The sequence below is a fragment of the Tenrec ecaudatus genome, chromosome 12 (genome assembly GCF_050624435.1).
Source record: "Tenrec ecaudatus isolate mTenEca1 chromosome 12, mTenEca1.hap1, whole genome shotgun sequence".
Taxonomy (NCBI): Eukaryota; Metazoa; Chordata; class Mammalia; order Afrosoricida; family Tenrecidae; genus Tenrec; species Tenrec ecaudatus.
Genome location: NC_134541.1, coordinates 118144286 through 118166838, shown reverse-complemented (window position 1 = coordinate 118166838; position 22553 = coordinate 118144286). Strand labels below are relative to the sequence as shown.

The window sequence follows — 22553 nt, the reverse complement described above, 5'->3', positions numbered from 1 at the left end:
AAATGGGGTTTGGGCTTTCGTTTCCATCCATAGCCTTCTACGAACCAAGCAGCCCAACTCTTAAACAACCATACCACCAGGGATCCTTGATCAGAACCCAAATCCCTGTTGTTGTGCGACGCTCAGGCTACAAGTGTTTTTAACATTTTTAAATGGTTGAATCAAAAAAGTAATATTTTATGAAACATGAAGATTTCAGAAATGGGATTTATATTTTAGTGAGCATAAGAAAAGTTTTGTTGGAGCACATCCACATCCATTCCTTTATGTCGTGTGCGAGTGGGCCAGGAGTCTCAGTGTTCTAACAGCTGATATTTAGTAATTCCATAAAGAGCTCTCCTCAGGAATGTGGCCTGCTTCCAATATAAGTAGACATTGGGGAAAAGCTTGATTGCTTTTTGCTGGGTCTGGATCTTGCCTTTTAATTCCTCCTCTGACTGACTCCTGGTTCTTTGGACTTGAGCCAGCAGCCTGCTGTGTTGTCTACAAATCATAGCAGTTGTCAGCAGTTGCTGCCCTTGGCTTTATTCATTCACTTCTGTAGCCAGAAGCCTCCATCTGATCTGTCAATCTGGGTTCATCAGCCCTTGTAGCAATGTGAGCCCAACATCTGGCCACAGACTTGGAACTTGCACACCTCTGCAATTGTGTATATAAACTTCTGTGAATATACACATATGTGGGGGTACCGCAAAAAATGGGGAGCTGGGCAGAGCTTTCATAGTACCTATTTTTCCCACTTGCCTAGGAACATCAAGCAATTTACTCTGAGTGAGTGTCCACAGTGGTGTCATCTGGGAAGGTGCTCTCTAGTGACAGCGAATTTTTTTTTCTTTTTTTTCTTTTTGGTACCAGGAGTGAGGTCCGAACCCAAATTATTTTTCATAAAAGCAATTTCGCTCAAACCTCATTTTCTGTGATGGCTGATTCAAGAGAACAGCGTGCAACTGTGAAATTTTGTTTCCTACTCGGGAAAAATGCTGCAGAAACTATTGTGATGTTGAACACAGCTTACAAGGACAGCGCTATGGGAAAAACTCAAGTGTACGAGTGATTTTCTCATTTCAAAAAAAGGTGAAAGGTCAACTGACGTCAAACCTCATTTTGGACATCCATCAACCTCCCAAAGGGACGAAAGTGTCGACAAAATGTGTGCACTTGTGCTCAAAGACCGATGATGCCAACGACGGACCATGGAAGAGATGGGGGCGTTATCTGGACTGTCTTGGAGCTCGGTTCAGCGAAGTTTAATGGAAGATCTGGGGATGAGAAGAGTCGCTGCGAAATGTGTGCCTCGGTTCTGACTGACCAGGGAAAAGGGCGTTGACTGGAAACATGCCGTGCTTTGAAAGAACAGCTCCGAAGTGACCCAGACATTTTCCCAAGGTCATTACTGGTGACGAGACATGGTGCTATGAGTATTCTTATGACCCCGAAAGCAAACATCAATCAAAGCCAATGAAAGATGCCATCATCACCTCACCCAATAAATGCTTGTCGAGTGAAATCAAAGATCAAGAGGATGCTCATTTGTTTTTTTGAAATGAGGGGGATAGTGCATTTGGAATTCATTCCACCAGGTCAGACTGTTAATCAAGCTTTCTATTTAGAGGTTCTGAAAAGATTGCATAACAGTGTGTGACCAAAAAAGGCCTAGTTTGTGACAGACAGGAGACTGGTTTTGCCACCACAACAATGCACCTGCTCATGCAGCCATCTCAGTGCACCAGTTTGTGGCACAAAAAACAGTGTGGCTCGCTTGTCCCACACACCTGACTCACCTGACCTCACTATGTGGGACTTCTTTTTGTTTCCTCATATGAAGAGGGACATGAAAGGACAACGATTTGAGGACATAAAAGAGGTGAAGCAAAAGTCGAGGGAGGTGCAGTCAGCCATCCAAACAGAGGAGTTTGAAAAATGTTTCCAAGAATGGAATCACAGGTTTGACAAATGTATTAAGTGTAATGGAGAGTACTTTGAAGGTGATAAGGTTGTTTGGTAAAACAATTTAAATGCACAGCTTTGAAAAAAAAATCCAGTTTGTGGGGGGAGTACTCCCTCATATGTAAGCTTCACCAGTTTCGTTTCTCTAGAGAGAACTCAGCCTATGTCACATTAAGTCTACCATGGCAGGGGAGAGAAGTTGCTACAGATGGCACGATCCAAAAAGCTGAAAAGATTTATTATCTAGTCCTTCACAGAATGAGCTGGTGAACCCCTGTTTTAGGATTACACAGTTATATTTGTACCAAAGAAATTATATGATGTCTGGAATTTGCTTTAAATTAACCCAGGAAGGGGTAGATGCATAGACAACTGAGGGGTAGATGAAACAATCTGGCTACTGGCTGATAGCTGCTGAAGCTAGGTGTTAGGTAGGTGGAGCTTCGTTATATTTCTACATTGTCAAGGTATGTGTCTGAAATGTTCCATCATTAATCGATTTTCCATCTGGAGGGAAACTAGATACCAGTAGTGCTGTTCACAGTGCCTGAGTGGCACAAACAATGTACGCCGTCCACTAACCTCATGGTTGGCAGTGGAAACCCAACCAGTGGCACTGCAGAAGAAAGGCCTGGCAATCTGCTTCAGTCAAGACTTGGGGGGAAGCATCCAAGCAGTTGCCATCCAACAATAGCCCTGTCGAACAAGGGAGGCCTGCCCCATAGGGTTTCCGAGGCAGACACCGCATCTTCTTCCTCCTGCAGCGTGAATGGTGGGCTCTCACGCCAAGCTTGTGGTTATCAGCCAAATGCTTTCCACCACTGCTCCGACAGGACTCCTCCTCGAAAAATTACAGGCAAGAAAACCCCTGGGTGCCCTTCTAACCTATGACACCTGGGGCTGCCCTGGGTCACTATGAATCTGATGGCAGGAGGTGTGCTTTGGGGGGGTGGGCTTGAGGTCAAGTGGAGTAAAGGGACCAGAGAGTCACTGACCAGGTAGAAATCTGCTGGTGGTCAACTCAGCTGGTGGCTGGCAATGGTGCTTTGTGTCACCTGATTCCCCCCAGACCACACTCGTTACCTGATACCACCCCTCTTTCGTGATTAACAGGACCGCAGATGGAACCCCCATGACGCGCACCCTTAGTTTCATGATATTATTGTAAGGGCAGTTGGGGTGGGGGGAATGTCCCCACATTCTTGAACATGGATCTTATTAACTCATTATGCAAATAGATTCTTTATTCCCCAAGGGGACACCCCACACAAGCCTGGGAGCCAGGTTTGTTCATTGTACTGCCTGGGGTAAAAACAAGCTGAATTTTCAAAGCCTCCAGACAACCCCCCCCCTCCCAATCCCCACTGCCAGCCAGCTTCCTAACAGGGTTGGAGCAAAACCAAAATCCAAGTACTCTTGGATGTCGAGGGCCCTTCCAGGCCCACCCCAAGCTGGCTTGTTAGACCCTGATAGTACCCTTTCCCGGGTTTGGGTCTTTGGGGCTCTGGGGACACCTTGGTCCTTTTTCCCCCCTCCCCATCAGTCAGCTGCACCGGGACCTTGACCTCATTGATAAGTCTCCAGTTTCCCAGACAATGTGGCTTCTTGTGCCGGGAGCTGCAGTCCGTCTCCAATTACTCAAACAAACGCTCTGCTTTCTGCGGCCCAGAAGGTCTGCCTTCCAGTGAAACCCCAGCCACCGCCCGCACGGGAGCTGCTGCTAATGAACGGTCCTCTGGGTCACAGCAGTGACTGGCCAAACATTCTGAAAGGCCCGGGGAGGGCAGTGGCAATTTGGGGGTCAATCGCTTTCTCCATGGGTCCCATCCCTTCTCCTCCAAAAGGTTCACCCCTTGGAAGCTGGTCGAAACCCAGCAGTCAAGGACTCTTGGGGTGGAACCGAAAATAAAAACAGCCACCACAAAAGGCCGGCACATTGGGCAAGTCCAGCAGCCCTTCCTTACTTTCAGGGCAGGCTGTCCTGTGGGTGAGATCAACTCTGTTCTCCACCCTGGCTGCACTCCAGGAGCCCCTGAAACCAGCCAGCCAGCAGGTGACGGGGTCTCTCCAGGACCTCAAGTGGGTCAGAGTAGAAGTTGGTCCACAAGGTTTTTAAGAGGCGATTTTTCAGGAAGTTCTCAATGGCCTTTATTCCAAGGCACCTCTGGGTGTACTTGAACTGCCAACCTTTTGGTAATTGTTAGAGAAAGATTCCCAAACAGTTAAAGCCCCAACAGTTAAAGCACTGCGCTGCTCCCCAAAAGGTTGGCAGCCTGCTGCTCCAAGGCAGAAAGCTGTAGCAGTCTGGTTCAGTAAGGACTACCATCTTGGAGACTCTATTAGACAGTTCGACTCTGTTCTATAGAGTTCCTATGAGGCAGAATCCACTCAACAGCAATTGGTTTCATCGTGGCGGAAGTACATTGCCCGACCTTGTCAGTGCCCACAAAGGTTAGATTCGAACTGTCAGCTTCGTAGCCAATTGTAAATCACACCTGAGAGGCTTTTAAAACACTGGGGGGAAACCCAGCTAATTGAGCTCAGGCAGGACTCAAACACTTGCATATTTAAAGTCCCTAAGAGACTCCAGGCTGAGGCCAGCCATTGAGGACCAGTGACCCAAGCATGGTTTCCTAAGGAATCAGGAGAGTTTGAAGGAGCCGGGAGACTAACCTTCCTGGTTGCTTTCAAGCCGAGAAAGTCCGGGCAAACTTGGACCAAGGTGGTCACGTAATGAATGAGACTCACTTCATCCCAAACAGCTGCAAAGGTCTTGGGAATCGCCTCCACCTGGCTCACTGATCCCATCCTCATTTACAAAGCAACTCATTGTGAGGTTTGTATAATGGGCACAACATATGTAGATACTTACTTGAAGATTTCCCACCCACCCCCCCAAAAATCGAGGACACCGTTTATCATTTCCATTACTTTCGATACAAAATAGGCTAACTGGTCTGGCTTGCAGAATTCCGGGGTGAATCAAGTGGATCTGGGGCTTATGTTAAGTGTTTAGTAGTCCTACTCCCAAGAGACACAGAAGTCAAGGGAGTGGGCACTGTGGGACTGAAAAGTCTGGAACCTACGTTCTGCCCTAACTGTGGGTCTCCAGGCAGACATCCCCCTCCACCTCTCTCTGGGCTCAGGTTGCCTATGGGAAGCTCTGAATTGGACAAGGAGAAGAAGGGAGGGAGGGAGGGAGGTGGCAGGGAAGAAAGGAGGGGGCATAGAGGGAGGGGAAACAGGCCTCCTCATTGAGCTTCTTTGTGTCTGGCAGCATGCCAGCCCTCCCTTTCATCTATTCTTCCGTCAGCCTGAAGGGCCATTTTCCATGTTTCACGGTGAGTCGAGGGATGTGCAGAGGAGGCACACAGCATGCAAGCACCAGAGGGAGGCTCCCCAAACACTCATCATCGTCACACCTACCATTCCTCGAGAATGAAGCTGGGTGGGGCAAATGGTTAAGACATTCATTCAGCTGCCAATTGAAAAACGAGAGGTTCTGACTCAGCCAGAAGTGCCTCCGAAAAAAGACCTGGTGATCTGCGTCTGAGAAGCCGGCCCCTGGGAAACTGGGGCGAGCTCCTGTGACCCTGTCAGGTCACCCGGAGCTGGGATGACCTCCAGAGCAAGTGGCTCTGTGAAAGATGCCCCTCGACACGCCTGTCTCACTTCCTTTTTACAGCAAACCTCATGGCAGGCACACCCCTTCTCCCTGTTCCACAGATGAGGAAGCCAATTCAAAGAGGTCCAGGGACCGTGGGCAGCAAGGTCCAACAATTCATGAGCATCAGAGCCAGGTGGCAAAGCTCAACGAATTCAAGAACACACCACACACACACACACACACACACACACACACAGCAGCCCTGCTCCTAGAACTCCAGGTGTCATTGCTGTCCTTCCTGGGAGCCCCAGCTTAGTCCACTGTGCAGAGCTGTGTGATGTTAACTGGATCCCTTAATCTCTCTGGCTCTCTTTCTCCTCTGGACGATGGGAATGGCCCCCAGTGCCAAACAAACCTGCCACCAAATGGGTTGCAGAGTAGAACTGCTCCTGGACATTTTTGTGGTTGTCTGTTTGTGTGTTTTTAAGAATGCACAATCTTTCTCCTAGGGAGCAGCTAGTGGGTTTGAACTGCCCATGTTGCTGTTAGCAGGCAAATGCACAACCCACTGAAGCTCCAGAATTCCTGAGGGCCTCCCTCAAAACACTAGGTGAACATTCTGAAAGTTGATAATGCAGGCAATGTTTTTCTCTGTGCTATTTGCCTTCCTTACAGTCTCCCATTTCTTAATCACAAGTAGGGGGTGGCTAGAGGGTTACTGGTGGACTGCTAACCACAGGTCAGCGGTTCAAATCCACCAGCTGCTGTGCAGGAGAAAGTTGAGGCTTTCTACTCCCCTAAAGATTTACAGTCTCCGAAACCTACAAGAGAAGCGCGATTCCAGGCTATAGAGTCGCTGCCTCGCATCTACTTTTTTTTTTTAATTATTAAAAAAAAAATAAGACAGTGAGTTTGGTTTTGCTGATGGACTCGGGGCTACTTTCTTTACATAAGGATCTATGCCCGGCGTTGGGCTCAATGGCCCCAAACAATTATTATTGAGGACTATAAGATCGTTGATGCTCTGTTTCTGCGGCTGCTTCTATTATTACTACAAAGCGCTTGTCACTGCAGCTAAGTAGGTCTGAATTCCATTCCTCAGTCTCCGGAGGACCCCGCACCCCCATCACAAGCCGCCCCACGAGGGTGCCCACCCTGTGCACACTCTGTGGGCCCCCACTCTGCGCCCCGACCCATAGATGGTGGCCCCTGCTTCCCCCAGGGATACCCCAGGGAGCCCACGCCCAAGCCCCAGTGCGCCCACCAGGCCCGCGCTGTGCCCCGCGGGTCGGCCTCACCTGCCCGCTGGTCCGCAGCTCTGAGCCCATGCAGGGAGGGCCGGCGGGCAGGCGGGCAGGAGCGCAGCCAGGGCGCGCCCCCCGCGGGCTGCGCCAAATTCCCTCCCTCCTTCCCTCCCTCCGGCGGTGGCACCACGGGGCACCAAGGGTCACAGCACCCCTTGAGGCTTCTGCCCTAAGCTCAGAGAGGCCGAGAGGCAGACAAAAGTCCACCGCGGGCTTGGCGGGATCTCAGCCAGCCGAGCGTTCCAAGCAGCTGCAAGGCAGGGACTTACAGTGGGTTGGATCAGGTTCCCCACTGTTATTTTGACAAACTTAGAAAAACTGTGCTGAGAGAAATAAGTCACTCACCATAAAGCAGATACAGTATGATGCTACTTACATCTATCTACCATAGGTGAATGTCTAGCAGGTCAAGTGGCGATGAAATGCAGAATGCGGGCTTGGTGACATAGTGGGGACCCGCTGGACTGCTAGCCATCAATTGGAAGTCACCTGCCAGCTCTGCAGAGAGAAAGAGGAGGCTTTCTGTAGCTGCCAAAAATGACAGTCTCTGGGGGAGGAAGGGGAGGGGAAGAAGGGGGAAAAAATGAGGAGCAGGTGCCAGGGGCTCAAGTAGAAAGAAAATGTTTTGAAAAAGATGACAACGTATGTGCAGATGTGTTTGACACAATGGATGTATGTGTGGATTGTGGTAAGAGCTATAAGAGTCCCCAATAAAACAAAATAAATCAATTAAAAATTTAAAAAGAGTGAGTCTCGGAAACCCACAGGAGCAGCAACACCCTGTCCTATAGGGTCGGTGGCTCTATGAGTCGGTGTCCACGCGATGGCAGTGAGTTCGGTCTCCCCCCTCCTGTAAAGATTCACCACCTCGGAAACCCATGGGACAGTTCCACTCTAGCATCTACTTGGATGGCACTGAGTCTGGTGTTTGGACACAGTGGGTTTGGGGCACAGCTTTGGTACAGTGGGTTTGGTCTGTTGGCTGTTTTTTTTGTTTTCTGACAGGGAGACACAACAGGTTAAGGGACGCTCCACCTATCAAGGGTATTGATATGGACGATGAAAGCAATGAATGTTGCTGAACTGTAAAAATGCTGAAATGTGTAATCTATAAAACTATAGTTTTTAAAATATGAGACAATCGGATCAATGTGGTCGCTGGCTCTTTAATGGTTGGGTTTTTCAGGCATAGGGGGGTTCTTACCTTTTACATACACATGTTTACAAAGAGGAACGCTATAATGTCGCATAGCGCTTGGGAATAGTGGAGACCACAGAGTGAGTGGTGAGCATGGATGAAATGAGATTGGCTAGTCACAGGTTTCCAAGGTTGTAACTGTTTACAGAAAGAAAACCCAGTCTTTCTCCCTCAGAACAGCTGGTGGTTTCAAACTGCCCACCATGTGCATCAAAGCCCAATACACAACGACTACACCACCAGGGGTCCCACAAACTAGAGACAAAAAGAAGGAATTATTTCCTCAACAGGACGTAACAGCCAAGACTGTGATCATTATTATTTAGGGACTGTTCCAGGAAAAGGCCTTGCAAATGTTTGCAAAAATTAAGAGATCAGATTAGAAAAGAGATTTCAAGTCCTTTTCTCAAGAGGCTGATTATTCAATTATTACTATGTGAGGCAATTCTAATTTAGCATGACTAAAGATGACTACCCTCAGCCTACATCAAAGCTCCATTGTTGGATTAAACCTGTCCAAAGTCCTCCTTTCTGCTTTCCTAAAAACCGAACCTGTGATTCAGCGCTGCAAAACATGCATCAAACTATACGGTGGAGTGGGTTATGTGTTGATCTGTTAAACTTGAGGTCGGCAGTTTGAAACCACCAGCTGATCGGAGGGAGAAAGATGAGGCTTTCTACTCCTGTCTTTAGTCTCAGAACCCACCGGGGCAGTTCTACCCTGCCCAACAGCCTTGCTTTGAATCAGAAGTGATTCTAAGGTAGTGAGTTGGGGTTTTTTGTTTGTTAGGGGGCGTATTACAAGCAACAGAGGGAGCAATAATGTGGTGGTGACGCAGTACTTGTCAGTGTATGCTTGTCAAGATGATCTCAGGAGGATGCTTGCACAACAAGCCTCGGGAAGAATGAAGACAGATGACTGAATTATCTCCTAGAAATGTATGTTTCAAAATAAATCAGCTCACCTTGTAAAGTTCCAACTTGCATTGTCTTGTAACTGTGCGCAATATCTAGCTTTTATCCTATGGTCGTGCTCCCACGGCCCCCCGGCTCTCCTCTCTCGGCACCTGGAGCACTTTGCTGAGACCTCCTAGGTGTCGCCCAATCTGCACTGCCCCAGCCCTTCCATCAAAACTTTGCCTTAATGTTAACAGACACAAATGTGCTCTTTGACATAAGCTCCCTGACCTCTCACATCCCATGTAATCTTTCAGGGTGCTGTTAAGTTGATCCCATAGGCATAGCATAAAACTCAACAGACCTTTTTTTATCTTTATAAAAAAATCTATTTAGAAAATGCCTAGAGTATCACATGACTCAAAAAAATGAAAGTACCTTTAATTTTTAAATATTTTTTAAAAGTTTATCAATATAGCACAAGAACAAACTCAAGGTGGATCACGGACCTAGAAGTCAAACCCCAAACGATTCAGGGCCATTCGTGAAGGAATTGGGAAAAACCTAAGAACCTTGGCCCAAGGAATACATAGGCTCACTGCAAGAAGGAAGGGTGTACACACAGGTGAACATGAAATCGACAAGTGGGATTTACTAAGGAAAAAACACTTGTGTGCATCAAGACTTCACCAAAAGGGTAATAAGGCAACCCACAGACTGGGAGAGGATTTTAGCAACGGCACAACAGACAAAGGGCTTATTACGAAAATCTACAATACCCTCCTTGCCTACCCCTTGAAGAAGTGGGAAAACAAACTGTAAAGAAGTTTCACTAGGGAAGAGACCCGTATGGCCAATAAACACATGCGAAAGTACTCCCATTCGTTAGCCACCAGAGAAATGCAAATCAAAACAACCATAAGATACCTTGCAGGTCCACCTAGATAAGCTAGGCTGGACAAACAATATAAGAAGAAAATAACGGGACCAATGGTCCCAGAGGGACATGAGAGTGTGGGAGGTAGGGGAAGGGAGGAGGTGTTGGCCAACCCAGGGACAAGGGAACGTGTGGTTCAAAACCAGTGCCAGGAAGGGGATGGGAGGACTGGTAGGGCAAGGTAACTGACAGGAATTACTGAAACCAGAATGAAGGCTGAACGTGGTAGTGGGGCAGGAGGAAAGCATAAGGAAATAGAGGACAGGATTAGGGCATACATAGAAGCCTAAATACAGACATGTACATATGTAAATATATTTATGATTATGGGGGAAATAGACCTATGTGCATATATTTACAGGTTCAGTAGTAGGGTAGCAAGTGGACATTGGGCCTCCTCACACGCATTCCCTTAATACAAGAGCACCTTGCTCAGCTAAGCGGTCATTTCATGATACTCACCTTCCTGACATAATCGCTGAAGACAGACGTGTGCATAAGTGAATGTGGTGAAGAAAGCTGATGGTGCCCAGCTATCAAAGATATAGTGTCTAGGGTCTTAAAGGCTTGAAGGTAAACAAGCAGCCATCTAGCTCGGAAGAAACAAAGCCCACAGAGAAGAAGCACACAAGCCTAAGTGAACACGAGGTGTTAAAGAGATCAGGTAGTAGACACCAAAAAAAAAAAAAACATCCTTGTGTGATCACCTTCCCCACATAAACACTGAAGACAAATGTGTGCCTAAGTAAGTGTGGTGAAGAAGGCTGATGGTGCCCAGCTATCGAGAGATATAGTGTCTGGGGTCTTAAAGGCTTGAAAGTAAACAAGTGGCCATCTAGCCCAGAAGCAACAAAACCCACATGGAAGCAGCACACAAACATGTGTAATCATGAAGGGCTGAGGGGACCAGGTTTCAAACACCAAAGGCGGGTGGGTGGAAAAATCATATCATCGTGAATGAGGAGAGCACATAATGGGGACCCAATGCCCATCTGTAGACAACTGGACTTCCCTTGCAGAGGGGTAGTGGGGAGGAGATGAGTCACTCAGGGTTCAGTGTAGCAACAATGAAACACACAACCTTCCTCTGGTTCTTAAACGCTTCCTACCCCAACTATTATGATCCCAATTCTACCTTGCAAACCTGGTTAGACCAGAGGATGCATAGAGGTACAGATGGGAACTGGAAACACAGGGAATCTAGGACAGATGAACCCCTCAGGACCAGCGGTGAGAGTTGTGATACCAGGAGGGAAGGGGGGCTGAAAGGGGGAACCAATCACAAGGATCTACATATAACCTCCTCTCTGGAGGATGGGCAACAGAAAGGTGGGAGAAGGGAGACGCCGGGCAGTGTAAGATAAGATAAAATAATAATTTATAAATTATTAAGGGTTCATGAGGGAGCAGGGAGCAGGGAGTGAGGGGGAGGGGAAAAAATGGAAAATGAAGAGCTGATTCCAGGAACCCAAGTGGAAAGCGAACTATGAGAATGATGAGGGCAACGAATGTGTAAGTGCGCTTTACACTATTGACGTATGTATGGATTGTGATAAGAGTTGTATGAGCCCCAATAAAATTATTTTTTTTAAAGATACCATCTAACACCCTTGAGGGTAGCCCAAATCAGAAAATCAGAGAGCAACAAATGTTGGAGGGGATGTATCAAGCTAAGAACTCTCTTCCACTGCTGGGGATTGTGTAGATATGTACAGCCTTTATGGAAAGTGATCTGACAATATTTAAAGAAAATGGAAATTGATCTACTTTATGAATGAGCTATGCCTCTACTGGGCACATATACACACAGAAGACCTAAGAAATAAACCACGACCAGTTGTCTGTACTCCAACATTTATTGTGCCACATTGCACAATCACAAAGAGTTGGGAAAAAAACAAATTTCCATCGGTAGATAAGTGGATCAAACTCTGGCACATACACACAACGGAGTACTGTGCATCACTAAAAAGCACTGATGAGCACACGACGCATGTCCTGTCATGAGAAGAGTTGGAGAAAATTATGCTAAGCGAGGTCAGCCAATCACAAAAGGAGAAGTACAACGAGTCCCCTGAGGTAAATGTAATCAGCACAGTAGGTATAGAAGAGAAGCCACCAATATCACAATATTCAGGTAGAGGTACAGGGAGTCAGGTGGAAGTTAGACCAAACCCAAGGAGATATATGTAGGTCCAACACAAAGAAGGGGAATGGGGAGAGAGGGGAAGGGAGAAAAGGATGAGGCGAAAGTGAGATGATTACAGGAGGCGGGCAGAGGGATCAGGGCACTAAGCCACCCAGGGGAGAGTATTGATTTGGTCACCACAGAATTGGGAGCATGCAGACTCTACCACGATGAACCAAACCATGAGGCACCATGGCCGCGTGGAGGAATGCATGGAAAGACAACAGGGCTAGCCCCAACCAGAGCCAATCTGAACCCCGCCCTAGAAAAATGGGTGACAGAGAACACTAAACCTACAGTGTCAATCGTTGTGATCGGTTCCTCCTTTCTCTCTTCCTCTCTCCCAGCTTTTCCCTACCCTTCTGATATTACTATTCCCACTCCTGTTCCTGGTTCCCATGGGTCGTGAGCTGCCATCTCTTATCTATACCTATGTATAGGTAAGTCCAGTCTAGTCTGAATTGAGCAGCAGCACTGGGGTCATGACAGTGGGGGTGAAGAAGCATCAAGGAACCAGAGGAATATTGTGTGTCTCATCAATGCTTTACTAGTTGACTCATCCCTCCCTTGTGGCCCCTCTGTGGGGAGATTGTTCCATTGTTTACAGATGGGCATTGGGTTTTTGCTCCACCACCCTTTCTCAACAACATGTGTTTGTTTGTTTGTTATGTGTCTGCTGATGCCTGTTACTTGATCCCGATGACTCCTCATGGTCACACTGGTGCTGTGTTTCTTCCACGTGGGCTTGATGCTTCTCTGCTGAATGGCTGCTTGTTTAAGTTCAAGCCTTTAAACCCCAGACACTATATCTTTTTATAGCCGGATACCCTATGCTTTCTTCACCACATTTGCTTATGCACCCGTCTTGTCTTCAGCGATTGTGTCAGGAGGGTGAGCATCTCAGAATGCCGATTTGTTAGAACAAAGTGTTCCTGTATTGAGGGAGGGTATGAACAGAAGCCCGAACTCTATGGGATAAGTAAAATTTTCACATTCTGCTTTTTGCTTGTTTAGTTTCTACATTTTCTACTACAAGCATGTCACTTATATAAAAAAATCAATAGGACTTTACAATCACACCTACAGCTACTGTACAAGTAACAAATAAGAAAGTCAAGGTGGAACAAGTTAGCATAGGAAAACTCATCCTGTTCTTGCTGAGTGTAAACTTTGCCAATGTATTCTCAACCACTCCAATCCTACCTTTTGAAACAGGGTTAAGAGTTTGAAGGCATTTAAAAGCAGGATCCTGTGTTGACTCCTAAACTGGACATATGAAAACATCTAGGCATCGGAGGGAAGATGGCAAGATTCATCTCATCCACCCAGAACTTGTTATCGAGAGAAAATAGTTCTTGGAGAAGGTTAAAAAACTTGACAGAGGGTTAGTGAAAAACACAAAGTCCTTCAAAAAAAAAAAAAAACAACACAAAGTCCCTTAAGAAGTTGATTGACACAGTGGCTGTAACAACAGTGACAATGGTGAGATATTTCACTCTGCTGTCCATAAGTTGCTCACTAGGGGTCTGAGCAACTCAAAAGAACCTAAAAACAGCAACAGTGATTTGTTCTTGATTGTTTTCCAGAACTTGAGGTATGGGATGGGCCCTTACAGAAGGGTTGTGGGGAGGAGATAAGCTAGTCAGGGTGCAGTGTAGCAACAATGAAACATACAACTGTCCTCTAGTTCTTAAATGCCTCCCCATCCACCCCTTACTATCATGATCCCAATTCTACCTTACAAATCTGGCTAGACCAGAGGATGTACACTGGTACAGATAGCAACTGGAAACACAGGAATCCAGGACAGATGATTCCTTCAGGGCCAGGGGTAACAGTGGCGATACCTGGAGGGTGGAAGGAGGATGGGTTGTAAAGGGGGAACCGATTGCAAGGATCTACATATAACCCTCTCCCTGGAGGATGGACAATAGAAAAGTGGTGAAGGGAGACATCGGGCAGTGTAAGACATGAAAATATAATAATTTCTAAATTATCAAGGGTTTTTTGAGGGGGAGGGGAAAATGAGGAGCTGATACCAAGGTCACAAGTAGAAAGCAAATGTTTTGAGAATGATGAGGGCAACAAATGTACAAATGTGCTTGACACAATGGATGGATGTATAGATTGTGATAAGAGTTGTACGAGCCCCCAATAAATTGATGTTTTTAAAAAGGTATGGGGTGGGAATGTTACATGTTTAGGGGAGAGGGGAGGGCAGGGGAGGGTTTTTACTACTCATTTCGCATGCATTGAAAGCAATTGTAAAGTGCTTTTGTAAGGAAATGTGTTATTTCAGTGATGTAAATACAGCATCTTGACTAAAATCCAGTAGTAATTTTAAGTAGCAATAGTCTCCTAATTCTTCAACAGTATATAATTCTATAGCTAAAAAGTATTTTGTTATTAGTGAAAAGTGACTCCATTTCAGGGATGCCAGTAAGCAGAGTAAACCACAGAGTTTACTAGAAAATGAAGCCAGCGCCATACAAGTTGTACATCAAACAAGCAATACTGTTCTAATGATCATTAATAATTTAAAATGCCAGCAACTAAATGCAATATGGTATGCTGAGTTGGGAGTGCTGGAATAGGAGAAAGAGATTATGGAAGAGGCTGACAAAGATCCCAAAGCATGCAGCTTAGTTAAGAGTAGCTGTGATAGTGAACGTGTGAGTCAACGTAGCCGGGCAAGGATTCTCAGTGGTTTGGCAGCTAAGACCTAGGGATCCCCCATGATCTAAAGTAATCACCTCCAAACTGGGATTTGCTATGAGGAGACAATCAGTTTAAGATTAGGGTGGGATGCAACACCCTTACTTGATCAACTAAAAAGATGTTTCCTCAGGTTTGTGGCCGACTTCCAATACAAGTGGATGATGGAGAAAACGTGCTTGTCTCGTGCTGCGCTTGGATCCTGCATCTGGCTTATCCTTCAACTTTTGGTTCATCAGCACCCTGCCCTCTTACTTGCTGCTCTTGGGATCATTTGCTTCTTCAGCCACAAGCCTGTCATCTTCCTGCCTATCTTAGGTGCATCACCCCTGCAGCTACAGAATCAAGAGAAGCCTCCAATCTAACATATGACCCACTTAAACTTGCCTGCCTCTACAACCGTGTGAACCATTTTCTTGATACAAATATGTCTCGTCTCTCTCTCTCTCTCTCTTCCTCTCTCCACATGTAAGCGCCACTGGTTTTGCTTCACTGGAGAATCCAGGTTAGGAGAGTAACGTGCCAATGTTTGTTTTCATTTTGAAAAGCACACCATGGTTACATTATATGTTAATCTTATAGGCAACTCTAGGTTAGGAGTTATCGTTAAGGTGGGGAGATACAGGCAGACAGACCTATTGTGGCTTTGATTCCAGACCATCACAATAAGGTGACTATCACAATAAAGCGAGTTATACGTGTGTTTTTTTAATTTCCCACTACATGTATGTTCACACTATACCTCTAAGCCAGTTGCTGCCCCGGCAACTCCAACTCTGAATGAACCGATAGGACAAAGCAGAAGAAACTGCTCCCTTCGGTTTCTGTACTTGTGTTTGAGGTAGCAGACAACTACATCTTTCTCCTGTGGAGCAGCTGGTGGATTCAAACCAATGACTTTTCTTATTAGCCTAATACCTAACCCACTGTGCTCCCAGGGTTCCTTTGTTTACCCTAGTCTATTAAAGGAGTCCTGGTGGCATTGTAGGTTAGGCACGAGGCTGCTAATCAAAAGGTTAGCAGACCAAATCTACCAGCTTCTCCAAGGGTGCCAGATGAGGACACCTGCTCCCATAAAGATTTAGTCTTGGAGATCCTATACAGCAGGGGTTCTCAATCTTCCTAATGCCGTGACCCTTTCATATAGTTCCTCATGTGGTGGTGACCTCCCAACCATATAATTATTTTCATTGCTACTTCATCACTGTCATTTTGCTACTGTGATTAATCGGGCAGCCCGATGAAAGGGTCATTGTCAACCCCACAAGTTGAGAGCCACTGCTTTAGAGGTAATGGAGCCACGAGCCAAGGAATGGGTGGCTTCAGGAAGCCAAACTTGGCAAAGAAACCTTCTGCCTTAGGGCACCAGAAGGAATGAGGCCCTGCTGCCCCATTCAAGGAAGATGACGTCCCATCTCCAGAATGTGCGGTGATCGTCTGTGTCGCTCATCAAGCCCCTTCACTGCAGCAGCTTCGGACACAAAGACTGAAAACACAAGCAGAGGGGCTCCCAGCGGGAAAACCCGATGCTGCTGGCAAACCAATGACTGGACGCTCGCAGGCAGAACCAATACACGTCCCCACCCGGAGGAGATTCCGTCCTCGTGCATCTCCCACGGCCCCGAGTGGCCCCGTTCCGGTAGAGAACGCAGTGTGCACGGTGTCCTCTAGGCCACCCGGAGAGTGACTTCATTCCCTGGTGCTGCTGTAGCCCAAACACCAAAAGCAAGGGACCTTCCGGAGAACAGGAACGTATTTCCCCAAAGCTCTGGATGATGAGAGTCCGCCATCAGCGGCACCAGAGGGTGGGTTGGGGAGCCTCTATGGGCAGAGCAGCCAGACCCCGCTTTCTACCCCCACAGGGCCTAACGCTCTGACAAGTTGCCTCCCTCCCAACCATGTCCTCCAGCTTCGCCCTGTCCCATGGGAGGTGAGACGCTTTCTCTGCCAGTTGACAGGTGGCACAGGCTGCGGCTCTCACTCTGGACGGCAGGTAACTGGGCGGACAGCGTGGGGGTGGGGTGGCAACAAGGTACCATGCTGAGTGAAGGGTGACACCAAGTGATGCCACTTTCATGGCCGTACCTCCCAGCTTGTCTGCTGCCAACAGTCTGCTCTGGGCCCTGGAGTCGGGGTGCAGTCTACACCCCGTGACACCATTGCGAATCAGGGCTGGCCTGTGTCCGTTTCTTCCCTGTAGCTAGTCCTAGCTAGTCCTTGGCCCTGGGTCTGTAGACAGTCCTTCCAAGTGTCTCACCACCAGCACCAGCACCATGCCCCCACCTCCTGCCCAGCTCTGCATCCAATCTATTCTTCTTATAACTAAGAAGTGACTAGGTTTAGAGCCCACCCTACTCAAGAATGGCCCAATTAACACACTAAAGCCCCAATTCCAAACAGGATTACAGCCAGATCTCTAGGGATTGCGATTCCAACACATATTTTGAAGTGGTGGGCTGAGCACAGGGACAATTTAATCACAATTGGGACATTTTGAACAATGCCTGATCCCAAGACTCATTGCCATTGAGTCCATGCTAACCCATAGCAACCCCCTGTGGGTTTCCGACGCTGTAACTGGTTGAGAACCACTGCTACCTAGGGTCTCTATGAGTTGGAATCAACTAGATGGCAGTGGGTTGGGTTGGGTAGTCTATGAAAGGATGAGCTCTCAAAACACTCTCACTGCCATCGAGTCAATGCTGACTCATTTCGACCTGGTGGCACAGGGTGGAACTTCCCCTATGGGTTTCCAAGACTGTAACTCTTTACAGGAATTGAAAGCCTCACACTGAGAGTTACCAAAATATACCAGAGACACGCAGTGAGCGCAAGCTGTTGGAAAAAATAGTGCTGATGGACTTGCTCGACACAGAGCTGCCATAAACCTTCAAATTGTAGGAAATATCGGCCAAGTGCAAAGGGAAAAAAAAAAGGCAACGCGTCCCAAAACAACGTACGTCTGTACAGTAGTTCCCTGTGCCATCTTTGCAAAACTCCTATAGATCTAAAATTACCATATATACTCGAGTATAAACCGACCTGGAAATCAGCCGGGGCACCTAATTTTACCACAAAACAGCATGAAAAATGTGGTGAAAAAACTTGCCTTATATATGAGTATATATGCTATAACAAATTGATTTTCAAAAGGCCAGTGTAACTGAAACCAGTTAGAATTGATCGCTGTGTAGAAGACAAAGACAATTATAAAAAGTCATCAAGTAGCAAACTGTGAGCCTAAGCTGCATCTTCGTTCTACCTCTATCGTGATGGGCCGCTACCTAGTCTCGCAATCTGTTCATTGCAGAAGGGCAGACTGTTGATCTCTACATGGCAGTAATGTTTCCCTAATTTTTTTTCCACTTAGACCATTAATGTTGCAGTGGACTTGCAGTGTGGACTTGCCTTGCCGATCCACTGAGTATCTCTGGTGAGTGGTTGGGTGGGAGCATCCAGATCATTTCAGGTCCGTGATGAGCCAAATTGTGCTCGGTTGGACTTCCAGACAGTCCAACTGGGTGAGGCCCACCCCAAATGTGTGCAGTTTTCTGGGAGCAGTAAAGTTGTGGTTGCTGGTGCTGGGGTGGTTGGGGCTCAGTGACCCCCTTGGGCAGTCAAACTGCATGCCAGTGGGCTATGAAGGCCAAGACCCTTTGGAAGCAGGTCAGCAGGCCTCTCTCCTAAGGTGCCTCTGGAAGAACATAAAGTTCCAACACTATTGGCCATCCAAGGGCCTCTTGGATACTTGGACATCTGCAAAATTGATGGATCGCTTTTGCTACTGGAAACGTAGTTCAATACTGTAGTTGTTGACCACACACAATAAAAGAGGAATCCCTTTAATTGGTGACCAAATGGTAAGAGGGAAACTGATGGATAGCTCTTGCTTCATTTACAAGCTTATTCATATTATATTCAGAACTAAGGGGAAACAAAACTGAAGACAATTGAAACATCTAAATCTTACTCTCCCAGCGTCTTTGTTGTTCATGTTTATTGTTCATGATGAGAGCTCACATACAAAGAAGCCCACTATCATGGAGTCAATTCCAACTCGTGATTCTGTCCTATAGGAACCTGCCCCGGGGGGGGGGGGTGTCTCTTCCACACCTTGTGGTTTTTACAGAAGTAGATTGCCACAGCTTTCTCTTAGGAAGAGGTTGGTGGATTTGAACTGCAGACCTTTGAGTTAGCCGCCAATGACTCAGCAGGGCTCCTAACATGTCATCCAGAATAGCAGAAAATACAAAAGAGCTTCAAAAGGTCCACAGGAAAATTGGGATTTAAAAGGAATGGACGGTTTGCATGGACTTTTTGAAGCACCCTCCCATCGTAGAGAAACAGCCTTGAACTTACTCTACAAAAGGGAGGGGTCACAAAGGATGCTGGATCTTCTTTTCCACCATCTCTGAAAGAAGTGTTCCCAGCACGGAAGGGGCTTACAAGTATACCCATGAGGAGCCAGGAATCACAGGTGTGGCTTGCATTTCCTTTCGCCACAGCCTGTAAGAGCAACTGGTTAGCCTTATGCGACCAGACGGGGCTCTTCGCTAACACAATCTCAGCTTGACACGAAGCACTTACACGAGGACTGGTGCAGACAAGAAGGCAGCTTTATTGCACTTTGGGGAAAAAGAGACAGGATTCCATTTGGCGGGGGAGGGAGCCATTGACACTCGGTAACACCGCCATCTAGTGGGACAGTGACAGACCAACGAGACTTTCAAGACCAGAAGTGAAATGTGCGTAGACTTGCTCGTTTACTTTTCACCATAAAGCGGCACTTTTAATAAGCTGGGCTTCAGAGAACCTCGGACTTTTCTTGAGAAACCATTTTTATTTTTGAAATGCATCAATGTATATGCTTTCTCTGCTTTTTTTGAGGGAGGAAATAGAGTGAGTAGTTTTGATTTTCTTAAAATAGACCATCAAATTCATTCTCAATTATTAGTTATGAAACGCTTTGGGGCCACCTGCCTCTTTGAACATTCACCACTCGTATTTGACAGTCGAAACGCAACCCAATCGACAGACAGCTTTAAAAAGAAGCAAAATTCAACTGTACAAAAACTACATTAAGTTTACTCATTTCCTTTTTCTATTGTTACAATCTAGGGTGCTAAAGTATTTGTACTTCACTTAGTTGAATTCCTGAAAAAAAGCATTAGAACACACCAATAACAATTTTGCATAAATCACATTAACCCAACTCTTATTATGACTACACATTAGCAGTGGAAGATATTGGTGTAAGGATGTGGCAATGCTGTTCTTAATGAATAATAAAGTAGTTCTTCTCACGGCTTTAATTCTCCTTTCCACCCAGGTGTTGCAGTACAAGTGTTGATTTGATGACTTCCATGCGCATGTAAATTAGAATACTTAATGCAACACCTGGATGAAAAAAGAAATAAAGTTGTGGGAATAACATATTGTCAATAACCACAATCTCAAATCGTCATCTCTGTTCTGGCTGAGATTTCAGATTCTGGGTTAAGTGCTCTGTTCTTTGGAATATCCACAATAGTTATTGATCTTGCTAATGAGTTCCTCTCATTGCAACATTTCTGGGGAGATGGTGGGAGGCACTCACGGATTCTAGAATGCATGAGTCTGACATGGTCTTCATCAAACTGCAGTCTTGGCAGGTAGTAAACTCAGCTACGGGTTTTAGGAAGAGCCAAGTTCTAGAAAAGAGGTATACAAGTGTAGTAAAAGAAGTTGAATTAAAACATTATTTTTTAGGTTGCATTCTGCTGGTAGACACAACTGTATGTTTCAATTCTGAGAACCTGAGATTGTCTAGAAAAAGAAAGTTCTAGCAGAACCCGGTGTTTTACATTTCCCCAAGTAACAAGAATTGGGGGGTGGGAGTGGAGCTGGAAATATTAGATTTGAATACGGCTGTTCTTTGGAGGCGCGCCCAGAGTTGGTCACGTGTTGCATTAACTCTCCTAGTCTGCAGCCTTCTTCACAGGGCAACGAGCGCTCGCGTGCAGCATCCTACCGGGGACTCTGAGTGACTCCACCACCTCACTGCGACAGTCAAGTCCACAGCGACTGCTGGGCACTCCTGAAGCCGAGCCCACTGACAATGCCACAGGAGTCTTTCATGAACTCAAACATGATGCCAGCGTCATCTCAAAAACCGTTTATTAGCAGGGTTAAAAACATTTTCTTGAATAATGACAGAGTAAGAGCTTCTAAACATGGAAGAATATCAGTGGCAATACCTCACAACCAGCATTTGAAATTGAATAGACAGTTTTATTGCCTGTCTTCATTTCATTGAAAACAATCCGTTTATTGGTTCCATGGGAAGTCATCACTATTGCTTTGCCTGGGGATGAGTCCCTACTGCAATTGAAGTATAAAAAAATATCTTCCATCATAATTGAAGTGTGACCTGTATTACTGAGTAAAGAGCTGATAAAAATCCTCAAAGAGTTGGGTCTTTTGTTTTTTTTAAAAACATTCCATTTACACACTACAAAGAAATAATTAGTATTTTGGCTTTTAAAATTCCTACATGATACTTGAATGGCAGTCCCCAAACCCTCCCCAGCACATAATGCGAACACAAACCCTCTCCAGGAGGGCGCGTGCCTGGGACGGGCTCTGAAGCCTGGGTGCGTCGTGGGTTCAGACTGGCTTGAGGACAAAGACGGCGTCGTCCAGAACATAGTAGTCATTGTACATGTCGCCTTCGCACAGGTACGGCAGTCTGGTGAAAGCTTCGATAACAAAGCCAGCTTTCCTGAAAACTTCCGGCAGACTATTCACTTGTTCTTCCCAATTCTGTCCCTTGATTTCCAAAATCTCTGAGGGTTTCTCCCACTTGCCACCTACTAAAACAAACAAAAACACTAAGTTAAATTCTTGAACAAACAAAAGTATTTGGGGAGGGGGAAAGAGGGGTCCTGCGCGGGATGCTTGCTGGCACTGTCCCCTTAGAATGTCACAGGTACAACGTGAGGCAAACTTGAATTCCAAATGCACTGCCATCAAGCGGATTCTGACTCAGAGAAACCTCATAGGCCAGAGAAGAACTGCCCCTGTGGGTTTCTGAAGCTGTAAATCTTTACAGGAAAGCTTCGTCTTTCTCACTTGGAACATCTGGTGGGTTAGAACTGCTGACTTTGTAGTTCATAGCTGAAAGTATAACCCACTATACCACCAGGGCTCTCTCGCCCCATGAGGTAGGTGGGCAAAACTTAGAAAGTACAGACAGACGGGCTAACGTTTGCCCAAATGTGTACAGTAATGAGTGTCAGAGCAAAATTGTAGTCCCAGGCTAATTTGGATCCAGCGCCCCACTTACCTTTTATGACAGTCATAGATAATACTCTCCCTCAGAATGACTGGGATGAAGTCAAAGGATGACCGCCACGGCCAATGGGTTCAAAAGGCCCATCACTAATCCCATGGACAATGAAGCAAAGAATAAGCCTTGCAAGAATATACCTCAGATATGGTTAATTTATGCAGCTATCACCTAAAGAGGCTGATCAAGCTGAAAACAAACGGGGCTCATGAAGAATCAGAACTCATAAAAAGGGATCATCGTTGTGTTTCCCAAGGGAAGTTGCTCAGCCCCTTATCTTTTCAGAACAATTTCACAAAGACCGTGTGCCAGTACCAGGGCTGGGTCCTGAAGGCTGTATCAGAAGTTCTCAAATCTATGACCATCGGATGCCAGGGTGGGGTGGGCAAGGGTAGGCAAGGTCTTCAAAGCCACACACAAATCAAGAATTGAC

At 46.4% G+C, this 22553-nt stretch overlaps 1 protein-coding gene across 2 annotated transcripts in view; it reads right to left on the bottom strand.

Annotated features, from left to right (window-relative positions):
* Nucleotides 1-20572: 20572 nt before the first annotated feature.
* Nucleotides 20573-22553, bottom strand: part of METTL9 (methyltransferase 9, His-X-His N1(pi)-histidine) — a 56043-nt gene continuing 54062 nt past the window's right edge. The window contains exon 5 of one of the 2 annotated variants that reach the window (XM_075564606.1): nt 20573-21641. In XM_075564606.1, the coding sequence (XP_075420721.1) occupies nt 21439-21641 (203 nt within the window). In that variant the 3' untranslated portion in view covers nt 20573-21438. Of the gene's footprint in view, nt 21645-22553 lie in introns of both variants that reach the window. The other variant, XM_075564605.1, reaches the window with a different exon arrangement.